Genomic DNA, 22,320 nt, shown 5'->3' on the forward strand with positions numbered 1-22,320 from the left:
GGCCTCAGCCCTGCTGGCGTGGGCGGGCGGCTCCCCCGCGCCGTGGGTGGAAGCCCTGCGGCGGCGGCGGCGGCGGGCGGGATGACAGCCTGGTGACGGCACTGAGAACTCCCGTCGGCTCCGGGCTGACCAACATGGATGGCTTCCCGAGAAAGTCAGGCGAGCGCCATTTTCTCGGTCTGTGGCCGAGGCGCTGAGCCGAGCCGGCTGCTCTGGCTGATGTGCACCCTGGGGAGGCGCTTCCTGGGGCGAAGCTTCTCCTAAACCTCCGTCCATTACACCCGCCGCGACCTAGTCACTTCCTTTTGCAATCAACGAAGGTGAAAGACTTTGCCCTAGGCACCGCGGTCCCTGGCCTCCATTTTGCCTCCCTCACCCTTGTTTAAATGGAGGCGGCCTTGAGTGGCCGGGCAGGGCGGGCGTCACTACCTTCAGCGCCTCGCTGCATCACCTACAAACTAAGTGCTTCATGAGTCCTGAATTACAAGCTGATCCTCATATATATATTTATATATTTATAATTTTTTTTTTTAGAACAAGCCAGGCAGGCGGTGGGTGGCCCACGCCTTTATTCTCAGCACTCGGGAGGCTGAGGCAGGAGGATCTCTGAGTTCAAGGCTAGCCTGGTCTACAGAATGAATGGGGCCAGGATAGCCAAGGCTACACTGAGAAACCCTGCCTCGGAAAAGAAAGAAAGTGTAAATTCAAGAATAGCCTGGACTACAAAGACCTTGTCTCTAAAATATTTTTCGGCTTTTTTTTTCCGAGACAGTTTCTCTTTATAGCCCTGGCTGTCCTGGAATTCACTCAGTAGACCAGACTGTACTCGAACCCACAGAGATCTGCTTGTCTCTGACTCCAGGATAGCCAAGGCTACACAGAGAAACCCTATCAACAAAACAAAAAACAAATAAATAAAACACAAAAAACAATAATCCCAATCTGGACACTGGAGAAGTTTCTCAGAGTAACCCTTTGCCAACCAAGCCTGACTACATGAGCTGAATATCAGGTTGCATTTGGCAAGAGAATTACCAAATCTCAAAAGTTGCCCTCTTACCTATCTACACACACAAACACACACTGAGCTGTGTCCTCCCCAAAATAAATAAGCGTACATTCCAAAAGCTGCTTCCTCTGGCTTGTGTACACGCAAGGTGGTTTGTGTCCCTCAAAATAAATAAATGCAATGTAAATTAATAAAAGAAAAAAAGAGAGTAGAGAGAAGCTGCAGGACCGAAAAGAACTCCCTGGAGTTCATCATCCTTGAAACGCAGCTCTGATGGGGTGGGAGGGGCCAGAGAGACAAGACTCAGCAGCAGACCACACCTAACCAACTCATGGAAGCAGTAGAGAAACCAGTGCTGGGCATCCGGGTTCCAACTTGTTTCCCCTCGTTTTAAGACAATCGTCTCTCGCTCTGTAGCCTTCCTAGAAATTGTAGTGATCCTGCTTTCTGCCTCCTGGGTGCTGGGATTAGAGGTCTTCGCCCAGGCTGCTTCTGACTCTAGAGTGCTAGAATTCACACACACAGAGGTTTTTTGAGACGTTCTCTCTGTGTAGCCTTGGCTGTCCCAGACTCTCTTTGTAGACCAGGCTGGCCTCAAACTCACAGCAATCCTCCTGCCTCTGTCTCCGGAGTGCTGGGATTAAAGGCCATCAAGCCCGGTGAAGAGGTTTTTAAAAGAGCATTGGCGGCTACGTGGCCTTGAATCCTTGTAATGCCGGCGTTCGGGAGACAGAGACAGGGAAAGCAAGTAGTATGCTGCAAGTTCAAAGCCAGCCTGACCTACATTGCTGATTCTAGGCCATCCAAGGCTTCACAGTGAGACTGTTTCTCCAAAACCAGGAGACACAAAGTGTTGGAGGCCCACCTGGGGTACATGGTATGCTTGAAGCAGATCTAGGCTAAATAAAACCTTGTGTCCAGCCCAACAACAGAAAAAGGGAGTGAGCCGGGCGGTGGTGGCGCACGCCTTTAATCCCAGCACTTGGGAGGCAGAGGCAGGTGGATCACTGTAAATTGGAGGCCAGCCTGGTGTACAGTTAGTCCAGGACAGCCAAGGCTACACAGAGAAACCTTGTCTCGAAAAACCAAAAAAAAGAAAGAAAAAGGGAGTGAGAAAAGAAAAAGATAAATCACTGGAAAAAAATAATAGGAAAAAGAGCTGAAGCAGCTTTGTGTGGTGGCCCACGCCTTTAATCCCAGCACTCAGGGAGGCTCAGGCAGAGGCAGGTGGATCTCAGTGAGCTCGAGGCCAGCCTGGTCTACAAAGTGAGCCCAGGACAGCCAAGGCTAACACAGACAGACTCTGTCTCAAAAAAAATAAATAAAATAAAATAAAACCTGAAGCAAACCAGGCTTTTCAGTATGTGAACCATAGAATTGGCTATAGGTCTTTTTTTTTTTTTTTTTTTTTTTTTTGGTTTTTCAAGACAGGGTATTTTTTTTTTTCTTTTTCTTTTTTTTCTTTTTTTTTTGGCTATAGGTCTTTGAAATCATTGGTGGATCAGTGGGTGTTTTTCTTTTTTCTTTGTGTGTGTGTGCACGCGCGTGCGCGCGTTTTGATTTTGTTTCTGGGTTTTTGTTGTTGTTTGTTTTTCAAGACAGGGTTTCTCTGTGTAGCCCTGGCTGTCCTGGAGTCACTTTGTAGACCAGGCTGGCCTTGAACTGAGATCTGCCTGCCTCTGCTCCGGAGTGCTGGGGTTACAGGCGTGTGCCACCACTGCCCCGCCCTCATCAGTGTGTTAAATGATGCTCTCTGTATGTTGCTGTCTTTGTTTCCTTATCAGAGAGGCACTGTGACTCAGGCTAGCCTAGACAGCGAGTAGTAGCTCCTACTACAAGGCAAGGATCAGTCTGGAAATCAGCTGGTGGCTCTGGTGATACCAACGGTCTCTCTAGAAAGGAAGGATTGGGGGGGGAGGGGAAGGATGGACAGAGTTGGGAGTCAAGGTCAAGAAAACAATTTAAGGTGTGGCCTGATAACAGAGGCCTTTAGACAGAGACGGTTGCGACCGTTCAACACCGACTTCCTCTACGTGAGGTCCAGGCCAGTCAAGGATCCGTAGTGAAAGCTCCAGCTCTAAACCTGAGCCGGCCGTGGTGACCTACGTGAAATTCTAGACTCAGACACAGGAGGATCTAGAGTGCATGGCGATTCTCCCAAAATATAGCCCTGAGGTACCAGAGAGCGTGCCTGAAAAAACAGAAATCTAAAACCCAGGAGTGGAGCTGGGCGCGGTGGCGCACACCTGTAATGCCGGCACTCGGGAGGCAGAGGCAGGCGGATCGCTGTGAGTTCAAGGCCAGCCTGGTCTACAGAGTGAGTCCTAGACAGCCAGGGCTACACAGAGAAACCTTGTCTTGAAAAAAAACAAAACAAAACCAGGAATGGGTGTGGCAGACACACCTTTAATCCTGTAATCCCTGCACTAGGAGCTAGAGGGAAACTGCTAGCTACGCCTACACGGTGAGACAAAACAAACACACGTAATGTTAGTTCTTTCTGTAGCTGAACTCTGACCACAAATAAACATCGCCTCGTCCGAGGAAAGCAGCAAGAGGGCTGTCCTGATGTAAACCCCACAGACAGCTCTGAGGCAGAAGACTGTAATAAAAGGGACAGTAGGGGCTGGTATGTGAGACTGTGGGTGGTGGCTGTGTTAGCAGGCAGTGCAACTGAAAGGTTGTGGCAGGACAGAAAGTTGGTTGCTGGTATGGACTATAAAGAGACCTTGTTTTTAAAAAACAAATAGGGAGGCTTGAGGTACAGTGGAGAGGATAAAAGTTGCTTTAAATTCCACAGTCCAGCCAGGCCGGGTGGCGCACACCCGGGAGTCCCAGCACTCGGGAGGCAGAGGCAGGCGGATCACTGTGAGTTCGAGGCCAGCCTGGTCTACAAAGTGAGTCTAGGACAGCCAAGGCTACACAGAGAAACTCTGTCTCAGAAAACCAAAATATAAAAAATACAAAAATTCCACAGTCCACCTGAATTTGGGGTGGGGAGTACCAGGGACAGAGTTTCTCTATGTATGTAGGTTGTGTCTGAGCTACATAGACCAGGCCAACGTTAACTCACAGAGCTCCTCCTACCTCTGTCTCTTCCCAGCAGGAATTAAAGGTGTTGCACCGACCTGTCCCTTTCTCCATTCTTGAGAACTAAAAAAAAGAAAAAAAGAAAAATCACCCACCGAGGCGGTGGTGGCGCACGCCTGTAATCCCAGCACTTGGGAGGCAGAGGCAGGTGGATCACTGAGTTCGCTCGGAGGTTAAGAGGCTGCTCTTCCACAGGTCCTGAGTCCAATTCCCAGCACCCACTCGGTGGCTCACAGCCGTCTATAGTGTGATCTGATGTAGGCAGAGCACTGTACACATAGTAATGTATTTTCTAGGTCTGACTGCTCAGGCATTCTAGCTGGGGCAGTTACATAACCAAATCGGTTTTCCTTCCCCCAAATACCAAGTTCACACCTAGGAGAGAAGCTAGGCCCAAAGTTGCCTTTGCCCTGAGGAGGCCTAAACCAAGAGGTGGTGGATGGGTCTGTCTGGCAGCTTTTTTCTTTTTTTTTTTGGTTTTTGCAGACCGGGTTTCTCTGTATAATAGCCTTGGCTGTCCTGCACTCACTCTGTAGACCAGGCTGGCCTCAAACACACATCGATCCTCCTGCCTCTGCCTCCGGAGTGCTGGGATTACAGGCGTGCGCCACCACGCTCGGCTCCACTTTTTTTTTTTTAATTCCACTTTTAACCAAAATTGGAGCGGTTCCTTTCTCTTTCCTCTCCTGGGACAAACAGCCCTGAGTCTTCTCGAGAAATCCGGGGCTGAGAGCGAGAGCTGCCACCCGGGGCCGCCCATCCCTACTTGTCCTAAACGTCCAGGGGTGCAGGCCAGGGGCTGGCGTGGCTCTCTTTCTCACTGGGCAGAGCTGGATCTGTAAACAAACCCGTCTGGCCACGACTTGCCAGAGGAATGGGGTGGGGTACCGCGGGGTGACTGGGGCGGGGCTTGCACCCTAGTTCCGGATAGGGCTGGGCCATCTGGTTGCCCCAACTGCAGAGCCCTCCCCCCTCCTCCCCTCCCCTCCCCTCCCCCACTCCACCCCACCCCCAGGCTGCTGAATGCAGCTGAAGTTCGCAGATGCTTGACACCTGACTTCGCTTCTTCCGGAAGTTTCCACAAACCCCAGAGCCCAGAGCGGGACTAGTGTGGGTGGTTGCAGTAGGGGAAAGGCCCTGACACGCCCGGCGAGTGAGTTCCTCATCGATTTCCGGAGGGACGGCACCGGAGTAAGCCCGTCTCTGAGTGGCCAGGACAAAGATCCTCCAGGAGGCGTCATTCGCAAGCCCAGGAACCCACCTCCTCCCCTGAGGTGTGAGTTAGAAGGGCCAGGCCCGGGTGGCTCACACGAGTAATCTCAGCACAGGGTCGGTCGGAAGAGGCGGGGAGATCTGCATGAGTTCGAAGCCAGTCCGGGTTCCAGGACAGCCAGAGTCGACTTAATATGACCCTCTCTGGGGTGGGGTGGGGTGGAACAAACAAGCAAACAGAAACAAAATCGTGAAAAGAGATGTGGGCCTTTGAGAACGTCCAAAGCTTTCCAAGGCCTCCCTTCCCAGCTGCATGTGTCTGCAGTGTGCTTGGAGTTTTGGCTTTTGGTTTTTGGAGACAGGGTTTCTCTGTGTAACCTTGGCTGTCCTGGAACTCCCTCTGTAGACCAGGCTGGCCTCGAGCTCGCCTCCAGCCCCTGTCTCTCTCTTCCCCTTTTCCCCAGTGCTGGGATCAAGGTATACACCACCACTGCTGTTTTTGTTTGTTCTGTTTTTTTTTTCAGGGTCTCTCTGTGTAGCTCTGGCTGTCCTAAGCTCCCTTTGTAGACCAGGCTGGCCTGGAACTCAGAGATAAGCTTGCCTCTGCCTCGCAAGTGCTGGGACTAAAGGGGTGCACCGCCACGCCCCAGCTTTGATCATGTCTTGAACCCTTTTGTAGCATCTTTATCTTCATCCTCTAGGCACAAATACATGCATGTATATATATATAGGAGTGAGAGTGCTATATTTACCCTTTAAGGTGTGACATGAGTAATTAGGTAGTGGGCATCTTTAAACCCAACACTGGAGAGGCAGAGACAGGTGGGTCTCTAAATTCCAGCCCACCTGGTCTCTGTAGCAAGCCAGGGCTAAAGGGAAAGAATTCAGAATAAAAACCTGCATTTCCCTGACCAGATGACCAGGGTGGGTGGAATTTAATGTCAACCACTGTAACTTGTGAATCTGTCGTTATTCAGTAAGTGCTGGTGCTGGGCGGTGGTGACACACAGCATGTTTGTAGTCATAGCACTCAGAGGGCTGAGGCAGGCGGATCTCTGAGTTCAAGGCCAGCCTGCTCTACAAAGTGAGTCCAGGACAGCCAAGGCTACACAGAGAGACCCTGTCTTGGAAAACCAAAAATAAATAAATAAACAAGTAAAACAAAAAACAAAACCTGTGATGTTTAACATATTTCTTTGGGTATGTGAGGCTGGTCAGACACAGTCCTGCCTGGCCTTTGTTTGCACATGAATCCCAGAATGACTTTGAGCAGCTTTGGATCCTCAGGAATTCTGAGGATACTGGGTTTGGGCCACCAGGACTGGCTCTTTTTTATTATTTTTATTTTTCAAGAAAGGATTTCTATATGTAGCCTTGGCTGTCCTGGACTCACTTTGTAGACCCGGCTGGCCTCAAACTCACTGTAATCCACCTGCCTCTGCCTCCAGAGTGCTGGGGTTAAAGGCGTGCGCCACCATGCCCGGCCCCAGGAGTGGCTCTTTAATCGTCTCTACTTTTCTTTCTTTTTTTACATTGGTTGATTGAGAATGTGTGTGTCTGTATGAAAGCGTGCCAGGGCCCCAAGTAGAGTAGATTCTCTTCCGCCATGTGGGTTCCAGGGATCAAACTGAGGTTTGGTGGGAAGCACCTTTCCCCTCCCTCCCTTCCTCCCTGTCTGTCTGTCTGTCTCCCCCTCCCTCTGTCTGTGTCTGTCTCTCCCCCTCTCTCTCTCCCTCTGTCTGTCCATCCATCTGTCTGTCTCTGTGGCATTCTTTTGTTACCCAGTTGCAGTTAGAACTTGACAGAGGGCACCTCACTGCTCACTTGTGTTTACTTAGTGACTAAGACAGAGAGAGAGAACTACACATCAAACCTGTCACCTCAGAAGAGATTATTATTGCTAGCATGAAGGGAAACAGTGCCACACTATAGGACAAGCTGGCCCCAAAGATGGCAGAAACTGTGAAGGCACAATGTAAATGGCTGACGTCTAAGGGACCAGTGCAGCTGCGCATGCAGCTATTGAAGGCTGAGAAAAGGTAAGTCCAGGAGGGCGGCCAGCCACACCAGCCTCTGTGCTTGTTTAGTTTTTGTTCCTGTGTGTGCTTGCTTTTGTTGTTGTTGTTGTTGTTTTCTTTCTGTGTGTAGCCTTGGCTGTCCTTGACACTCTGTAGACCAGGCTAGCCTCAAACTCACAGAGATGCCGAGCGGTGGTGGCGCATGCCTTTAATCCCAGCACTCGGGAGGCAGAGGCAGGTGGATCTCTCTGAGTTCAAGGCCAGCCTGGTCTACAAGCAAGTCCAGGATAGCCAAGGCTGCACAGAGAAACCCTGTCTCAAAAAACCAAAAACCAAAACAAAACAATTCAAACTCACAGAGATCCGCCTGCCTCTGCCTCCCAAGTACTGGGATCAAAGGCGTGCACCGCCGCCGCCACCACCACCACCACCACCTCCACCTCCTGTGTGGGCTTTCTAACATGGCTGTGCCACCAATGTATGTGGGGCTCTAAGGATGCCCTGCAGGGTCAATTCTCTCTATTGTGCAGGTCCTGAGAGTCAAGCTCAGGTGGTCAGGCTTGGTGTATTTAACTGCAGAGCCATTGAGATCCTTTCAATTACCTCCAGTGCTAACTCTTGCAAGTTCAGAAGCAAAGGCCTTTAATTCCAGCACTCAAGAGGCGAATCTCAATAAGTTTGAGGACAGCAAGACTTTGCCGTGAGACCCTGTCTCAGAAACAAAACACAGATAAATTTTTAAAAATGTATTTAAGGCTAGCCTAGGATACATTAGATCCCACCCCCCCTTTTTTTAAGACAGAGTTTCTCAGCTGGGTGTGGTGGCACACGCCTTTAATCCTAGCACTCAGGAAGCAGATCCACTTGCCTCTGCCTCCTGAGTACTGGGATTAAAGGTGTGTGCCACCACGCCTAGCCCCAGGAGTGGCTCTTTAACAGTCTTTACCTCAAAATAAAAAGTAAAGCCAGGCCTGATGGTGTACAGCCTTTAATCCCAGCACTTGGGAGGCAGAAGTAGGTGGATCTCTGTGAGTTTGAGGCCAGCCTGGTTTACAAAAGTGAGTCCAGGACAGCCAGGGCTACACAGAGAGACCCCGTTTTTGGAAAAACAAAACAACCAAAAACCAAAAGGAAAAAACAAACAAAAAATATAAAAATGCAAAAATTGTAAAGGTCTAAGAGTATGATTCTGTAGTGGAATGATTTTCCAGCACACTGGAGGCCAGGAGCCCAGTCACCAGAGATCCCATAGTACAGGCTGAGGGAAGATGATCTAGCCTGAGCTACAGAAAGAGACCCTGTAGGGGGGAAAAAAACAAAACAAAACCCAGAACTGGAGCGGAAGCCATCCTGCTACTGTGGAGAGTGCAAGACAGACTTCTAAGCAGGCCAGTGATGGCTCCGCCTCTCTCCTGGGAAATCATGTTTGGCTTGGTGGCCCTGCTCAGTACAGAGCCTGGTTGATGGGAGGAAACTGGTTAACACAGGCTGTGCTGTTCCAAATGCGGTCATCAATTCTGACCTTGGCACACATGCCCACGCAGGCCAGTGGCAACAAAGGTCAGCGAGCAGTCAAAAGCTCGGATTCTGGCTCATAGGTGGCTGGTTAGAGACGCCCCTGAGGCTAAGCCGCCTTCAGCTGCCTTAAGAAACTGAATCAGACATTATTACGGTGTGACCTGGCCCCAGTATGACGCAAGAGGAAGAACAACACTGCCTCGCCTGACCAGTGACTCTCTGCAGAATGCTACGCTTGGACATAGGCAAGACATTGCATGAGTAGGCGGCGTGCAGCAGATATGGAGGCCGGAAGAATCAGGTCATTCAGAGCAGAGGGCTGGGGACTGAAGCTCAGGAAGAGCCTCTGCCTCGACGTGAGGGACACGTGGCTTGTCCTGTAGCAGTGCAGGGGCTGAGCTAGTGCCACAGCCTGTGGTCCTAGGATCTGAGGGGACAGAGGCGGCAGGAACACTGCAGGGTTTGCTACTTGGGAAAACCAGGTTCCTTTTTGTATGGGTTCCTGGTCTCATTAATATAAGAACTTGGCAGTGTGAGTTTGATCCCAGGGACCCACATATTGGAAGAAAAGAACCAATTCCTGTAAGTTGTCCTCTAACCATGACACGCTCACACACACACACACACACACACACACACACACACACACGCTCACACACGCTCACACACGCTCACACACGCTCACACACACATTAACAATAAATAAATTAAATTTTTTGTTTTTTTTTTTGAGACAGGGTTTCTCTGTGTAGCCTTGAGTGTCTGTCCTGAACTCACTTTGTAGACAGGATCGGGCTGCATCTGAGCTGGGACTGAAGGCATGTGCCACCATGCCCTCCTGGGTAGCATTTCCTCTGAGCCATTTCCAGCCCTGCTATTTGTTTGTTTGTTTGTTTGGGAGAGGGTGGATACACAAGTGCCCCAGTGTATGGGTGGGAACCAGAGAGCAAAGCCTGAGAGTTGGTGATCTCCTACTGTGGTGCTGCTAGCTTGGCTGTCAGGCTTGGTGGCAAGAGTCTTTACCCACAGAGCCGTATTGCCAGCTGAAACTCAGCTTCCTGAATTAGAACCCAGAAAAGATGCGCGGGCTTAGCAGTGCTTCCTTGCAAAGGCTCTGTAGGCAACTGCATGGGGTGGGGCTTCTGGGAAGTGTGCTCACACTGTTCATGAGAGAGATAATTACCCCTCCCTCTTCCAGCGTCTTCTGATGAATCACTTTTCTTAGGCCTTGGTCTCCTGACCAGGAGGTGACTGATAGGCCCAGCTGGATTAACTCTTAAGGAAGGAGACGATCCTTTGTAATGTTCTAATCTGAAGCAGATCAGAATGTTTGTCTCCACCCAGGACCAGAGGTCAGACTCGAATTCCATTCTTTTGACCAGGAGGAAATGGTTTTCCTAGGACCTCGTGAACCTCCTCTACCTTTTTATACACGGTACTAAAACCCCACACCCAGTCACTTGTGATATTTCCCTTTCTAGTGTTACTAGGGAAACAGGAAGTGGGGTCCAAACTCACCACAAAGGAGGTGTCCATTCTCAAGAGTTCCCCAGGCTCCTTCCTAATCCCGGGCTGGTGACTGAACATCTGTCTCCCAAGAGCGGCCATTGACTTGATCTGGTTGCTATGGCTGAACATGGGCCTTAAAGAGCTTCTGGTGTCACTGTGTGGTGGTGATGGTGGTGGTGCACGTCTTTAATCCCAGCACTGGCTAGGGGATATCTGTGAGTTCAAGGCCAGCCTGGTCTACAAAGTGAGTCCAGGACAGCCAAGGCTACACAGAGAAACTTTGTCTTGGGGGAGGGGGGAAGCAGTTAACTGAAGACCCAAAGATTTATAGCATCTCTACTAAGAATAATATCACAATTCCATTCCCACCACGAGAACCCAGAGACCCAACGTGGATGCTGCTCACACAAAGGGATGATGCCAGGACTGGGGTCTGGCCCCCACCTGAAGAGCACCAGGCGAATGGGTACAGAGGGGCCAGGCCAGTGATGGTGGCGCACACTCTTAACCCCAGCTCTGGGGAGGCGGGGCCAGGTGGATCTCTGAGTTTGAGGCCAGCCTGGCTTACAGAGTGAGTTCCAGGGCTACACAGAGAAACCCTGTCTCAAATAAATAAATATTAAATAAAAAGAGAGAAAGGAAGCAGGCTGGAGAGATGGCCCTGGGGCTAAGGGCACTTGCTGTTCTTCTAGAGGACCTGGGCTTGGTTCCCAGCACACACAGGCACCCACAGCCAGCACCTGTAACTGCAGCTTCTGGGACCCACGGCTGCCTTCTGGCCTCCTCCTGCATCCCAGCACATCACACACACACACACACACACACACACACACATACATACACACATACACATACACAAACATACATATGTACACACACATACATACATACACAAACACATACATACAAACACACACACATACACACATACATACACACACATACATACATATAAACACACACATACATACATACACACACATGTATACATACAAACACACACATACACACATGCATACATACAAATACACATACATACATACACACATACATACACACACACATGCATACAAACATACATACATACAAACACACACATACATACATACACACACACACACATATATACACACAAACATTAAAGAAAGAGGCAGATGGAGAGATGGCTCAGAGGTTAAGAGCACTGACTGCTCTTCCAAAGGTCCTGGTGGCTCACAGCCATCTATAATGAGATCTGGTGCCCTCTTCTGGCAGCAGCATGTAGGTATACATGCATGCAGAGCACTGTATACATAATAATAAATCTTTTTAAAATTAAAAAAAAAGAAATAAAGGCAGGCATGATGATACAAGCCTTTAATTAATTAATTAATTTATAAGCCAGGTGTGGTGGCACACGCCTTTAGTCCCAGCACTCGGGAGGCAGAGGCAGGTGGATCACTGTGAGTTCGAGGCCAGCCTGGTTTACAAAGTGAGTCCAGGACAGCCAAGGCTACACAGAGTGACCCTGTCTTGAAAAACCAAAATAATAATAATAATAATAACTTTATTTATTTATTTTTGTTTTTTGAGACAAGGTTCCTCTGTGTAGCTTTGGCTCTCCTAGACTCACTTTGTAGACCAGGCTGGCCTCAAACTCACAATGATCCTCCTGCCTCTGCCTCCCAAGTGCTGGGATTAAAGGTGCGTGCCACCCTGCCAGGCTGCCACAGGCCTTTAATCGTAGCACTTTGGAGGCAGAGATAGGATCTTTATAAATTCAAGACCAGCATGAGCTATACAATGAGTTCCAGGTGAGACCCTGCCTCAAAAATAAATAGATACAGCCTGCATGGTGGCTCACACCTTTAATCCCAGCACTTGGGAGGCAGAAGCAAGCAGATCACTGTGGGTTTGAGGCCAGCCTATTCTACAAAGGGAGTCCAGGACAGCCAGGGCTACATAGAGAAACCCTGTCTCAAGATAAACAAACAAACAAACAAATAAATAATAAAAATAAATAGTGGGGCCCAGCAGTGGTGGTGACACCTTTAATCCCAGCACCAGAGAGGAAGAAGTAGAAGAATCTGACCCACATTTTTAATCTCAGCATTCAAGAGGCAGAGGCAGGCAGATCTCTGAGTTCAAGGCCAGCCTGGTCTATAAAGTGAGTCCAGGACAGAAGACAGGGATACACAGAGAAACCCTGTTTGGATAAACCAAAACTAAAACAACAATAGTCTGTTTTTGTTGTTTTGTTTTTTGTATTTCAAGACAGGGTTTCTCTGTGTAGTCTTGGCTGTCCTGGACTCCCTTTGCAATAATAATAGACTTTTAAGCTGGGTGTGTTGGCGCACGCCTTTTTAATCCCAGCACTCCGGAGGCAGAGGCAGGTGGATTGCTGTGAGTTTGAGGCCAGCCTGGTCTACAAAGTGAGTCCAGGACAGTCAAGGCTACACAGAGAAACCTTGTCTCGAAAAAGAAAGAAAGAAAGAAAGAAAAACAAAAACAAAGAGATGGGGGAAGAGATCTCAAGATAGGAGGTGGTGGTGTGCACCTTTAATCCCAGCCCTGGGGAGGGGGAGGCAGGGGAATCTCTGAGTTAAGGCCAGCTTGGTCTACAGAATGAGTTCCAGGACAGCCAAGGCTACACAGAGAATCTCTGCTGTAATAGGAACTCCCTCCCCATCCTCGAGACAGGGTCTCTCTGTGTAGCCTTGGCTGTCCTGGACTCACTTTGTAGACCAGGCTGGCCTCAAACTCACAGCGATTCACCTGCCTCTGCCTCCCGAGTGCTGGGATTAAAGGTGTGCTCCACCACGCCCGGCCTGTAATAGGAACTTTTATTCGCCTGTTTCACTTGCTGACTGGGACCTAGGCCTGGTCCTGGAAGCTTCTAGCCTCCGTACAGTCTAACCTGGGCCTAGAATGTTCTCAGGCTCTGAGACTCACTGCTTACTGAGCTCACCCTGACTTGTTCTTTCTGAGCTCTGTCTGGGCTGGTTCAACTCAGCTGTTCTGGCTCTAGCTCCTCTCCCAGCTGACTAATTTTTTTTTTCACTTTTTTTTTTAATTAATTTATTCAGCTGACTAATTTAATCTGGCTTCTCTCTCGGCCCCTGAATTGCTCTGCTTGGCCTCAAACTAACTCCAATAATCTGCTCTAATCTCCTGGCTTCTTCTCATCCTCCGACTCACTCAGTCTTCACTTGTAACCTGTCTCCTACTGCTGCCCACTAAACTGCCTCCTCCCTCCTCCCCCTCCCTCCTCCCCCCTCCCCCTCCCCCTCCCTCCTCCCCCTCCCTCCTCCCCCCTCCCCCTCCCTCCTCCCCCTCCCTCCTCCCTCCTCCCCCTCCCTCCTCCCCCCTCCCCCTCCCCCTCCCTCCTCCCCCTCCCTCCTCCCCCCTCCCCCTCCCTCCTCCCCCTCCCTCCTCCCTCCTCCCCCCTCCCCCTCCCCCCTCCCCTCCCTCCTCCATCCTCCCCCTCCCTCCTCCCTCCTCTCTCTGCATTGCACCTTAGGTAACTTCCCATTCCTCTCGCTTCTCACGAGAGTTGGGCGTATGCTAGTCTGTCAAATCTCTGATGTGTCACCTTTTCGCCACTCAATTATACGTCACTTTCAAACTTGGGTGCTTCCTTCTACAAACTAACATTACTTCAGTTTTTGGGATTCAAGGCATGCACCGCCACACCTGCACCTAAACTTTTCTTTACCTGATAACGTGCTCTATACCAGGCTGGCCTTGAACAAATATCTGTTTGCCTCTGTCTTCTGGACAAAAGGCGTGTTTGTATTCCAGCTGGATCACACAGACACAGAAGCTATTTGGAGGCGGTGCAGTGGGGGAAGACTGCAATCCCAGCACTCAGGGAGGCAGATCTCTGTGAGTTCAAGGCCAGCCTGGTCTACACAACGAGTCTAGGACAGCCAAGGCTACACAGAGAAACCGTCTCAGAAAAACCAAAAAACAAAATAAAAGCTTTGTTTGCTTGTTGGTTTTGGTTTTTCGAGACAGGGTTTCTCTGTGTGGCCCTGTCTGTCTTGGACTTACTCTGTAGACCAGGCTGGCCTCAAACTCACAGCGATCCTCCTGCCTCTGCCTCCCGAGTGCTGGGATCACAGGCGTGTGCCACCATGCCAGGCCATTGTTTTTGTTTTTTCTTTTCTTTTTTTTTTGTTTTCGAGACAGGGTTTCTCTGTGTAGCCTTGGCTGTCCTGGACTCACTTTGTAGACCAGGCTGGCCTCGAACTCACAGCGATCCGCCTGCCTCTGCCTCCCGAGTGCTGGGATTAAAGGCGTGCGCCACCACTGCCCGGCTGTTTTTGTTTTTTCAAGTCAGATTTTCTCTGTGTAGCCTTGGCTGTCCTGGACATTGACCAGGCTGTCCTCGAACTCATGGAGATCCTCCTGCCTATGCCTTCTGAGAAAGCTTAGCTTTCCTGCCTCCACTTAAGTATTTTTGTATGAATCCAAGGCTGAGAGCTTGTTTTAGTGAAATCTGTTTGTCTGTTTGTTGTTCTAGTGATGGTTGTATTGGTTACTTCTCGGCTGCTATGAAATGCCACAACCAATGGCAACCTAAGAAAAAGTTTACTTGGCTTATGGATTCAGAGGAGCCTATTACATCAACCAGGCAGGTAGGTACAGGTGCCAGAGCAGGATGCTGAGAGCTCACATCCCTTCATGAAAGCAAAAAAAGGAGGAAAGATAAGGTAAGGAGAGGCTGTAAATCCTCACAGCCCCTCCCCCACCCACTTTTTCCGGTGTCTCCCAGACAGCTCACCAACTGAAGACCAAGGGGCAAACACCTTAGACTATGGGGGACATTTCTCTGTTAAACCACCACATGGGCGCTGAAGAGAAGGTTCAGCAGTTAGGAGCACTGACTGCAGTTCCAGAGGACCCAGGTTCAATTTCCAGCACCCACATGATTCACAGCCCTCCATGACTCCATGACTCCAGTCCTGCTGCCCTCTCCTGACCTCTGCGGGCACTGCCCATGCATGCAGGCAAACACCTACACACATAAAATACACATTAAGTAAGTAGCAAAAAGTAAACCGGGGCGGCAGAGATGGCTCAAAGGTTAAGGGCACCTACTGCTCCTCCAGACGTCCTGAGTTCAATTCCCAGCAACCACATGGTGGCTCACAACCATCTACAATGTGATCTGGTGCCTCATCTGGCCTGCAGGTGTACATGCAGGCAGAGCACTGTATACATAATAAATAAATAAATATTTAAAAAAAGAAAGTAAACCACCACATAGTAATATAATTTATTTTTTATTTATTTTATGTTTTTGTTTTGTTTATTTATTTTATGTTTTGTACAGGATTAGAGCCTAGCTGCTGATGGTGCTCCATTAAGCCATCTCTCCAGCCCCACTGACACCATTTTTAAAATTACATTTATCATATAGAAAGCATACATTCAGGGCTGGAGAGATGGCTCAGTGGTTAAAAGTGCCGCCTGCTCCTCCAAAGGTCCTGAGTTCAATTTCTAGCAACCACATGGTGGCTCACAACCGTCCATAATGAGATCTGCTGCCCTCTTCTGGCCTGCTGGCTCACACCAGAATAGTATATAAATAATAAATAAATCTTTTTAAAAAATAAAAAGAAGCCGGGCATGGTGGTGCACGCCTTTAATCCCAGCACTCGGGAGGCAGAGGCAGGAGGATCGCTGTGAGCTCGAGGCCAACCTGGTCTACAAAGTGAGTCCAGGACAGCCAAGATGACAGAGAAACCCTGTCTCGAAAAACAAAACAAAACAAAAAGAAAAATAAAAAGAAAGCAAACATTCTTAACATTATTACAAACACCTGTGATAAACCATGCACACGGTCAGTACTACGCATCATAAAGCAGATACAAAACCCCAGCACTCAGGAGGCAGAGGCAGGAGGATCGTTGTGAGTTCGAGGCCAGCCTGGTCTACAGAGTGAGTCCAGGACAGCCAAGGTTACACAGAGAAACCCTGTCTTGAAAAACAAACAAACAAAAATTTAGAAGCCTCTCTTTGTGAACTCGAAATCAAAATGTAGGGCTGGGGGTGGTGGCGCACACCTTTAATCCCAGCACTCTGGAGGCAGAGGCAAGCGGATTGCTGTGAGTTCGAAGCCAGCCTGGTCTACAAAGCGAGTCCAGGACAGCCAAGGCTACACAGAGAAACCCTGTCTCAAAAAAACCAAAATAAATAAATACATAAATAAATAAATGTATGTGAGGTTGGAGAGATGACTCTGGCTTCCAGAGACCTGGTTTCAGTTCCCAATGAGGAGGCTCATAACAAGAAACTGAGCCGTCCCTCCAGGCCTAAATCTTTTTTTTATTTTTTAGTGTATATGAGCACCCTATCTGCATGTACACCTGCAGGCCAGAAGAGAGCATCAGATCCCAGTATAGATGGTCGTGAGCCACCAAGTGGTTGCTGGGAATTGAACTCAGGACCTCTGGAAGAACAGACAGTGCTCTTAACCACTGAGCCATCTCTCTAGCCCTGGGGCCTAAATATTTTTTTGTTTGCTTGCTTGTTTTTGTTTTTTTGAGACAGTTTCCCTGTGTAGCCCTGGCTGTCCTGGAACTTACTCTACAGACCAGGTTAGCATCAAACTCTGAGCTGGAAAGAAACTCAACTCACGGAGACGCTCCATAGGTGCCCATTGATGAGGGAGGAATCCAGACCACTTTGGCCTCCAATCAGGGAAGCCTGGAAGCCTGGAAGCCGTTCTTGTCCCTGTTCATAGTGAGGCCGGGAGTGCAACCTTTCCTGTCCTGGACTCACTTTGTAGACCAGGCAGAAGGTTTTAACACCGAGCTGGGTGTGTCCCTGGGTGTGGTAGTGCTAAGAATCAAATCTAGGGCCGTACGGCCGAGGTCAGTATTGGTCTCCCACGGACCCGCATCCCACTGCTCATCTTTGGAAGAAATGCCCTGGGCTTGTGGACAAAGAGTCCCCAGAGTAAAGTAACTCCCTGGTTATCTGACTCCCAAGGTGGTACACTCACTCATTACTCAAACCCCTTCCATGCAGGGCGTGGTGGCGCCGCCTTTAATCCCAGCACTCGGGAAGCAGAGGCAGGTGGATCTCTGAGTTTGAGGCCAGCCTGGTCTACAAAGGGAGTCCAGGACAGCCAGGGATACACACAGAGAAATTCTGTCTTGAAAACCAAACAAAAACAACCCCCCCTCTTCCAGAGTCATCTTCCTAGTGTAGTTGTTTACCAAGCTGTCTTCCACTGGTTGCACACTTCTAGAACCCCCCTGGCACACAATAAGGGCCCCCAAGAAATGTCTTTGGGGGAAAACAAGCAGGAAGTCTGGCTCCTGGCCTAGGGAACAAGGCACCTTTGGGCCTTTGTCAAGTGCCTCCTCCCTCAGCAGAGACAGTGAAGAGGGCTGGAGCCATTACTTCCCCCAGGCCAGGCTTTGCCTCAGCACCGACAACTCTGCGATGCCCCCTACAGAAGACTCACAATATGCTGCCCCAAATCAGGAGGTCCCGAGGGAGCCTATGTGCTACATGTCAGATTCCGAGCAGCTCACTTCTGCCACCTGCTGGTTACGAACAATATTGCTGATAATTTTCTCATCTCTGGTCCTCTGGAGAAAGCTCTTTGCCCACTGCCCCAGTTCCTAGGACTTCCTTCTCATGAAATCCCTTCTCATTCTCAGTCACAGAGCACTTTGACATTCCTGATGTTCAAACACACTAAGATTTAAAGAAAAAAAAAGCAGAAAGCCAACAAACAAAAAAGCTTGGCGGCGGTGGCACACACCTTTAATCCCAGCAGAGGCAGGTGGATCGCTGTGAGGCCAGCCTGGTCTACAAAGTGAGTCCAGGACAGCCAAGGCTACACAGAGAAATTTGTCTCAAAAACAACAACAACAACAACAATAACAAAAACAAAGCAAAACAAAAAACAAACACACTGGGCTGGTCTGAACCAAGTGAAGTTTTTAATTTAATTTAATTTTAATTTATGTACGTTGGTGTGAGGGTGTCAGATCTTGGAGTTACAGACAGTTGTGAGCTACCATGTAGGTGCTGGGAATTGAACCCGAGTCCTTTGGAAGAACAGGCGGTGCTCTTAACCACTGAGCCATCTCTCCAGTCCCTCAGTTTTTGTTTTCCTAACGTTTGTTTGTGTGTGGTGCCTGTGTACATGCATTTAACACCGTGTCTAAAGACCCAAATTGGATCCCCCGGTGGAAGAACAGACGCTGAACCCTGAATTCCACGTGTGCATCTTTGCATAAACACACATAGGGATGAAATAAATAAAAAGTATATGTATATATTTTTTTCTTTGGTTTTTCCAGACAGAGATCTCTGTGTAGCCTTGGCTGTCCTGGACTCACTTTGTAGACCAGGCTGGCCTGGAACTCACAGAGATCCACCTGCCTCTGCCTCCCAAGTGCGGGGATTAAAGGCGTGCACCACCATGCCCCACTTATAATTTTTTAAAATCTTTTTTAAAGATTTATTTATTTATTATTATGTATAGAGTGGTCTGCCTGCACGTACACCTGCAGGCCAGAAGAGGACACCAGATCTCATTATAGATGGTTGTGAGCCACCATGTAGTTGCTGGGAATTGAACTCAGGACCTTTGGAAGAACAGACAGTGCTCTTAACCTCTGAGCCATCTCTCCAGCTCTATAAATCTTTTTTTCTAGCAAGAAACATTAAGCAATTTTTAAAAGAAGTATTCCTGCTGTTGTGGTGCACATGCGTTTAATCCCAGCACTCCGGAGGCAGAGGCAGGTGGATCGCTGTGAGTTCGAGGCCAGCCTGGTCTACAAAGTGAGTCCAGGACAGCCAAGGCTACACAGAGAGACCCTGTCTTGAAAAACCAAAAAAAAAAAAAAATAATAATTTTTTTTTTGGATATCATATTATTATGGTTGAAGGAAGAAAATAAAATCACATGAAAGACTGAAAAAAGAATTCTCGCCGGGCGTGGTGGCGCACGCCTTTAATCCCAGCACTCGGGAGGCAGAGGCAGGCGGATCGCTGTGAGTTTAAGGACAGCCTGGTCTACAAAGCGATTCCAGGACAGCCAGGGCTACACAGAGAGACCCTGTCTCCAAAAACAAAAAACAAAAAACCAAAACAAACAAACAAACAAAAAAACCAAAAAAGAATTCTCCTTTAGGAGATGGCCTCCCATGTGGCAAGCTAGTCACTGGACAAAAAGAGTCCTTGCTTCAACTGCAGACAGAATACTGGACAAACTAGGCAAGGAAAGCCGACTGCTGAGCTCGGCAAGGATGAGGCACAATACCTGCTTCACAGGAACGCCTGTCAGGTATTCGGAGCCAGACGGTTGAAGATGATGCTCTGTCATTACAGAGAAATTTTGGGTGACTGTCCAGCCAGCCAGAAGTCTCTATCATTTCTATAGTTTTGGAAGCTGCTTGTTCTGCATTTCCTGTTTATTCAGATAATATTTTTCTCAGGCCTCTGATGGGGCTGAAGACTGAATAGTTATGGTCTTACAATTTTTTTTTTTTTGAGACAGGGTCTCTCTGTGTAGGCTTGAGTATTCTGGACTCACTTTGTAGACCAGGCTGGCCTCGAACTCACAGTGATCCTCCTGCCTCTGCCTCCTGTGTGCTGGGATTAAAGGCCTGGGCCACCACGCCCAGTGAGCATTGTTTTTCTGGCATGCATGTCTGCGTCAGGGTGTTGGGCTCCCCAGAACTGGAGTTACAGACAATTGTGGGCTGCCATGTGGGTGCTGGGGTCCCTCTGGAAGAAACAACTAGTGCTCTGAAACTGCTCAGCCATCTCTCCAGCCCCAGGTGGTCCATGACCTTAATATCAGCACTCAAAAGGTAGAGAGGCAAGCCAGTCTCTATGAGTTTAAGACCAGCCCGCGCTCCACAGTGAAACCCTATAAATAAATATCAGAGGAACAGCAAGGAGAAAGGAGGGTGGGCCGGCCACCAGGGAGGTCTCATGATTTCCTGCCTGTCCTTGAGGGTCAGTGTTTGCTCTCCTCCAGGACTGCACTCCTTGACTCTGTTGTTGTAAGCGTGTCTCATGGATGGATGCCCTGCATGTCAGTGAGAACGGAAGTAGCTGGAAGGTGCTCTGAGAAGCAAGCAAGGAGAAGCTTCTTGGCACCTTCCCAGGTCCCAGGAGAGACAGATCAGGCCAAAAAGCCACCCAGAAGTGAACAGGCTACTAGATACTGCACAGTAGGGCACATTAGCTGCCCCAGTCTGTCCCCTTTGTAATTTAATGCCTTCCGGCTGTACTGTCCCAGTATTTTTAGCTCCCTAAGGTCTCTTTATGGGGCAAGGAAGGCCCAGGAGAAGCTAGCAGGGTGTGGGCTAGGGTGGAGATAGTGCACGCGGTGATATCTATGAGACTGTTGGCTTCCTGAGACTCAGTCTTGTGGTTCCTGTGTCGCCATCAATGCCCAAGGGTCTATGACTGTGGCATGTGGTGTTTGCCTAAGTCAGGCTGTGTGTCAGGGCCAGGGCTCCCTGTGGTGTGCAAACGTGTTGGGAGGGGGTGATGGTGAGAGCCTGGCTCCTTTGCTTCCACACACACACACACACACACACACACACCCCCATCTCTGCTCCCATCTGGCCTTGATCAGTGCGTCCCCGAGGAGGGAGCCGCGGTTTCGGATACAGGAAAATGTTCCCGGAAGCGGCCACTGTGCTGAACCCTGCTTGGGCGGGGATGGGGGGGGGGGGTGAGGTAGGATTAGGAATGGAAACGGGTGGTTCTAGGTTCCCCTCTGGATGGGATAAAGCTGGCTCAGTTGGAGGGAGGCTCAGGTCAGCCAGGATCTCGGATGCTACCACTTCAGTCACTTAACGCAGAACCGGGAACGAGGGGAAAGGGTCCCCTTCCCTATTTACTCCCTCGCGATCCATTTATAGCTCTATTACCATGAACACAGGACTGAGATCGGGACGCCTGGGTCTTGCCTGAATCTGGCTTGGCTAAAGAGGGAGCCCCTCTCTCTGCACTGAAGGGGCTTTGAAGCTGGAGTCCAGGGCTAGGAGGGATGCCTAATTGGGATAATGGAGGTTAATGGGGCGCCTGGAGCGGGTGGCCACGCTCCTAGATCAAAGAGGCCAGCTCTCCCCAACCACCACAGCTGGAGGGGGAGGGGCGGGAGGGGGCGCTGAGAGCCAGCCAGCAGGGGGTGCTCTGGCCTCGGAATGCTCGTCCTCTGGTGTTTTCTGGCTCTTTGGATCTGCTTGTGCCGAGAGCGCTTCGTGGAAAGCCTGGAGTCCTGAGTTTCTGACTCTTTCTTGGGTGCTGAGGAAGTGGGGGAGTCAGGCGTCAGGCTCGGGGTCAGCAGGATGTTAATATCCTTGGGTTGCTGCGGGAACCCCCCGCCCCCTCAGAGCACGAGTTTGGACTCCTGGTCCGCCCTGGCTGGGCATCTGGGGGCGCTGGCTAGGACGCAGGGGAGAGGGGCACCGGCGCGCCCCCGCCCCCGCCCCCCTTTCCCGGGTTGGCGCTCCCTCTCGGGCTGTAATCGGCGCGGCGGCCGCAGCGGGCAGAGTCAGCGCCGCCAGTCTCCGGGACGCGACTCCCAGCAATTGTGGTCGGGACCGCAGATATGCAGCTGCCTCCTGCCCGGGCGCCTGGCCCGGCCTGCCCCGCCCGCGCCCCGCCCCCAGCCGGCCCGCCCCCTCGCCTGCCTGCAGCAGTGGGGACACTGAGGCAGCGTGCTAGAGGTCCCCGGGAGCCGGCCTAAGCGGTGGGAGATGCTGCCCTAGTGCAGACCTCACTCCATCGTCCATTTGTTTCCCCCTGCAGCCTTAGCTGGGGGCTGAGACTCACTCTTAACGCTTTCACTGTCCGCCTTGCTTCTTCGAGCCTTGACATGGGAAAATGTCCACATGGAAACAGTGCTTTGAAATCCAGGGGGTTAACCCACTGAGATGGGTGGAGATGGGAGTGGTAGCAGACTCCTAGGGACTCTCATTAACAATGGCAGCT

The 22,320-nt window shown here is 50.0% G+C and overlaps 1 protein-coding gene across 1 annotated transcript in view; it reads left to right on the forward strand.

Moving 5' to 3' along the window:
* The first annotated feature begins 5,193 nt into the window (after positions 1-5,193).
* SP7 (Sp7 transcription factor) overlaps positions 5,194-22,320 on the forward strand; it is a 40,805-nt gene continuing 23,678 nt past the window's right edge. The window contains exons 1-2 of the mRNA XM_084749683.1: positions 5,194-5,373; positions 14,861-14,975. Coding sequence (XP_084605809.1) covers positions 14,892-14,975 — 84 coding nt within the window. The 5' untranslated portion in view covers positions 5,194-5,373; positions 14,861-14,891. The remainder of the gene's footprint in view (positions 5,374-14,860; positions 14,976-22,320) is intronic.

Source organism: Acomys minous (genome assembly GCF_964271855.1).
Source record: "Acomys minous genome assembly, chromosome: 12".
NCBI lineage: Eukaryota > Metazoa > Chordata > Mammalia > Rodentia > Muridae > Acomys > Acomys minous.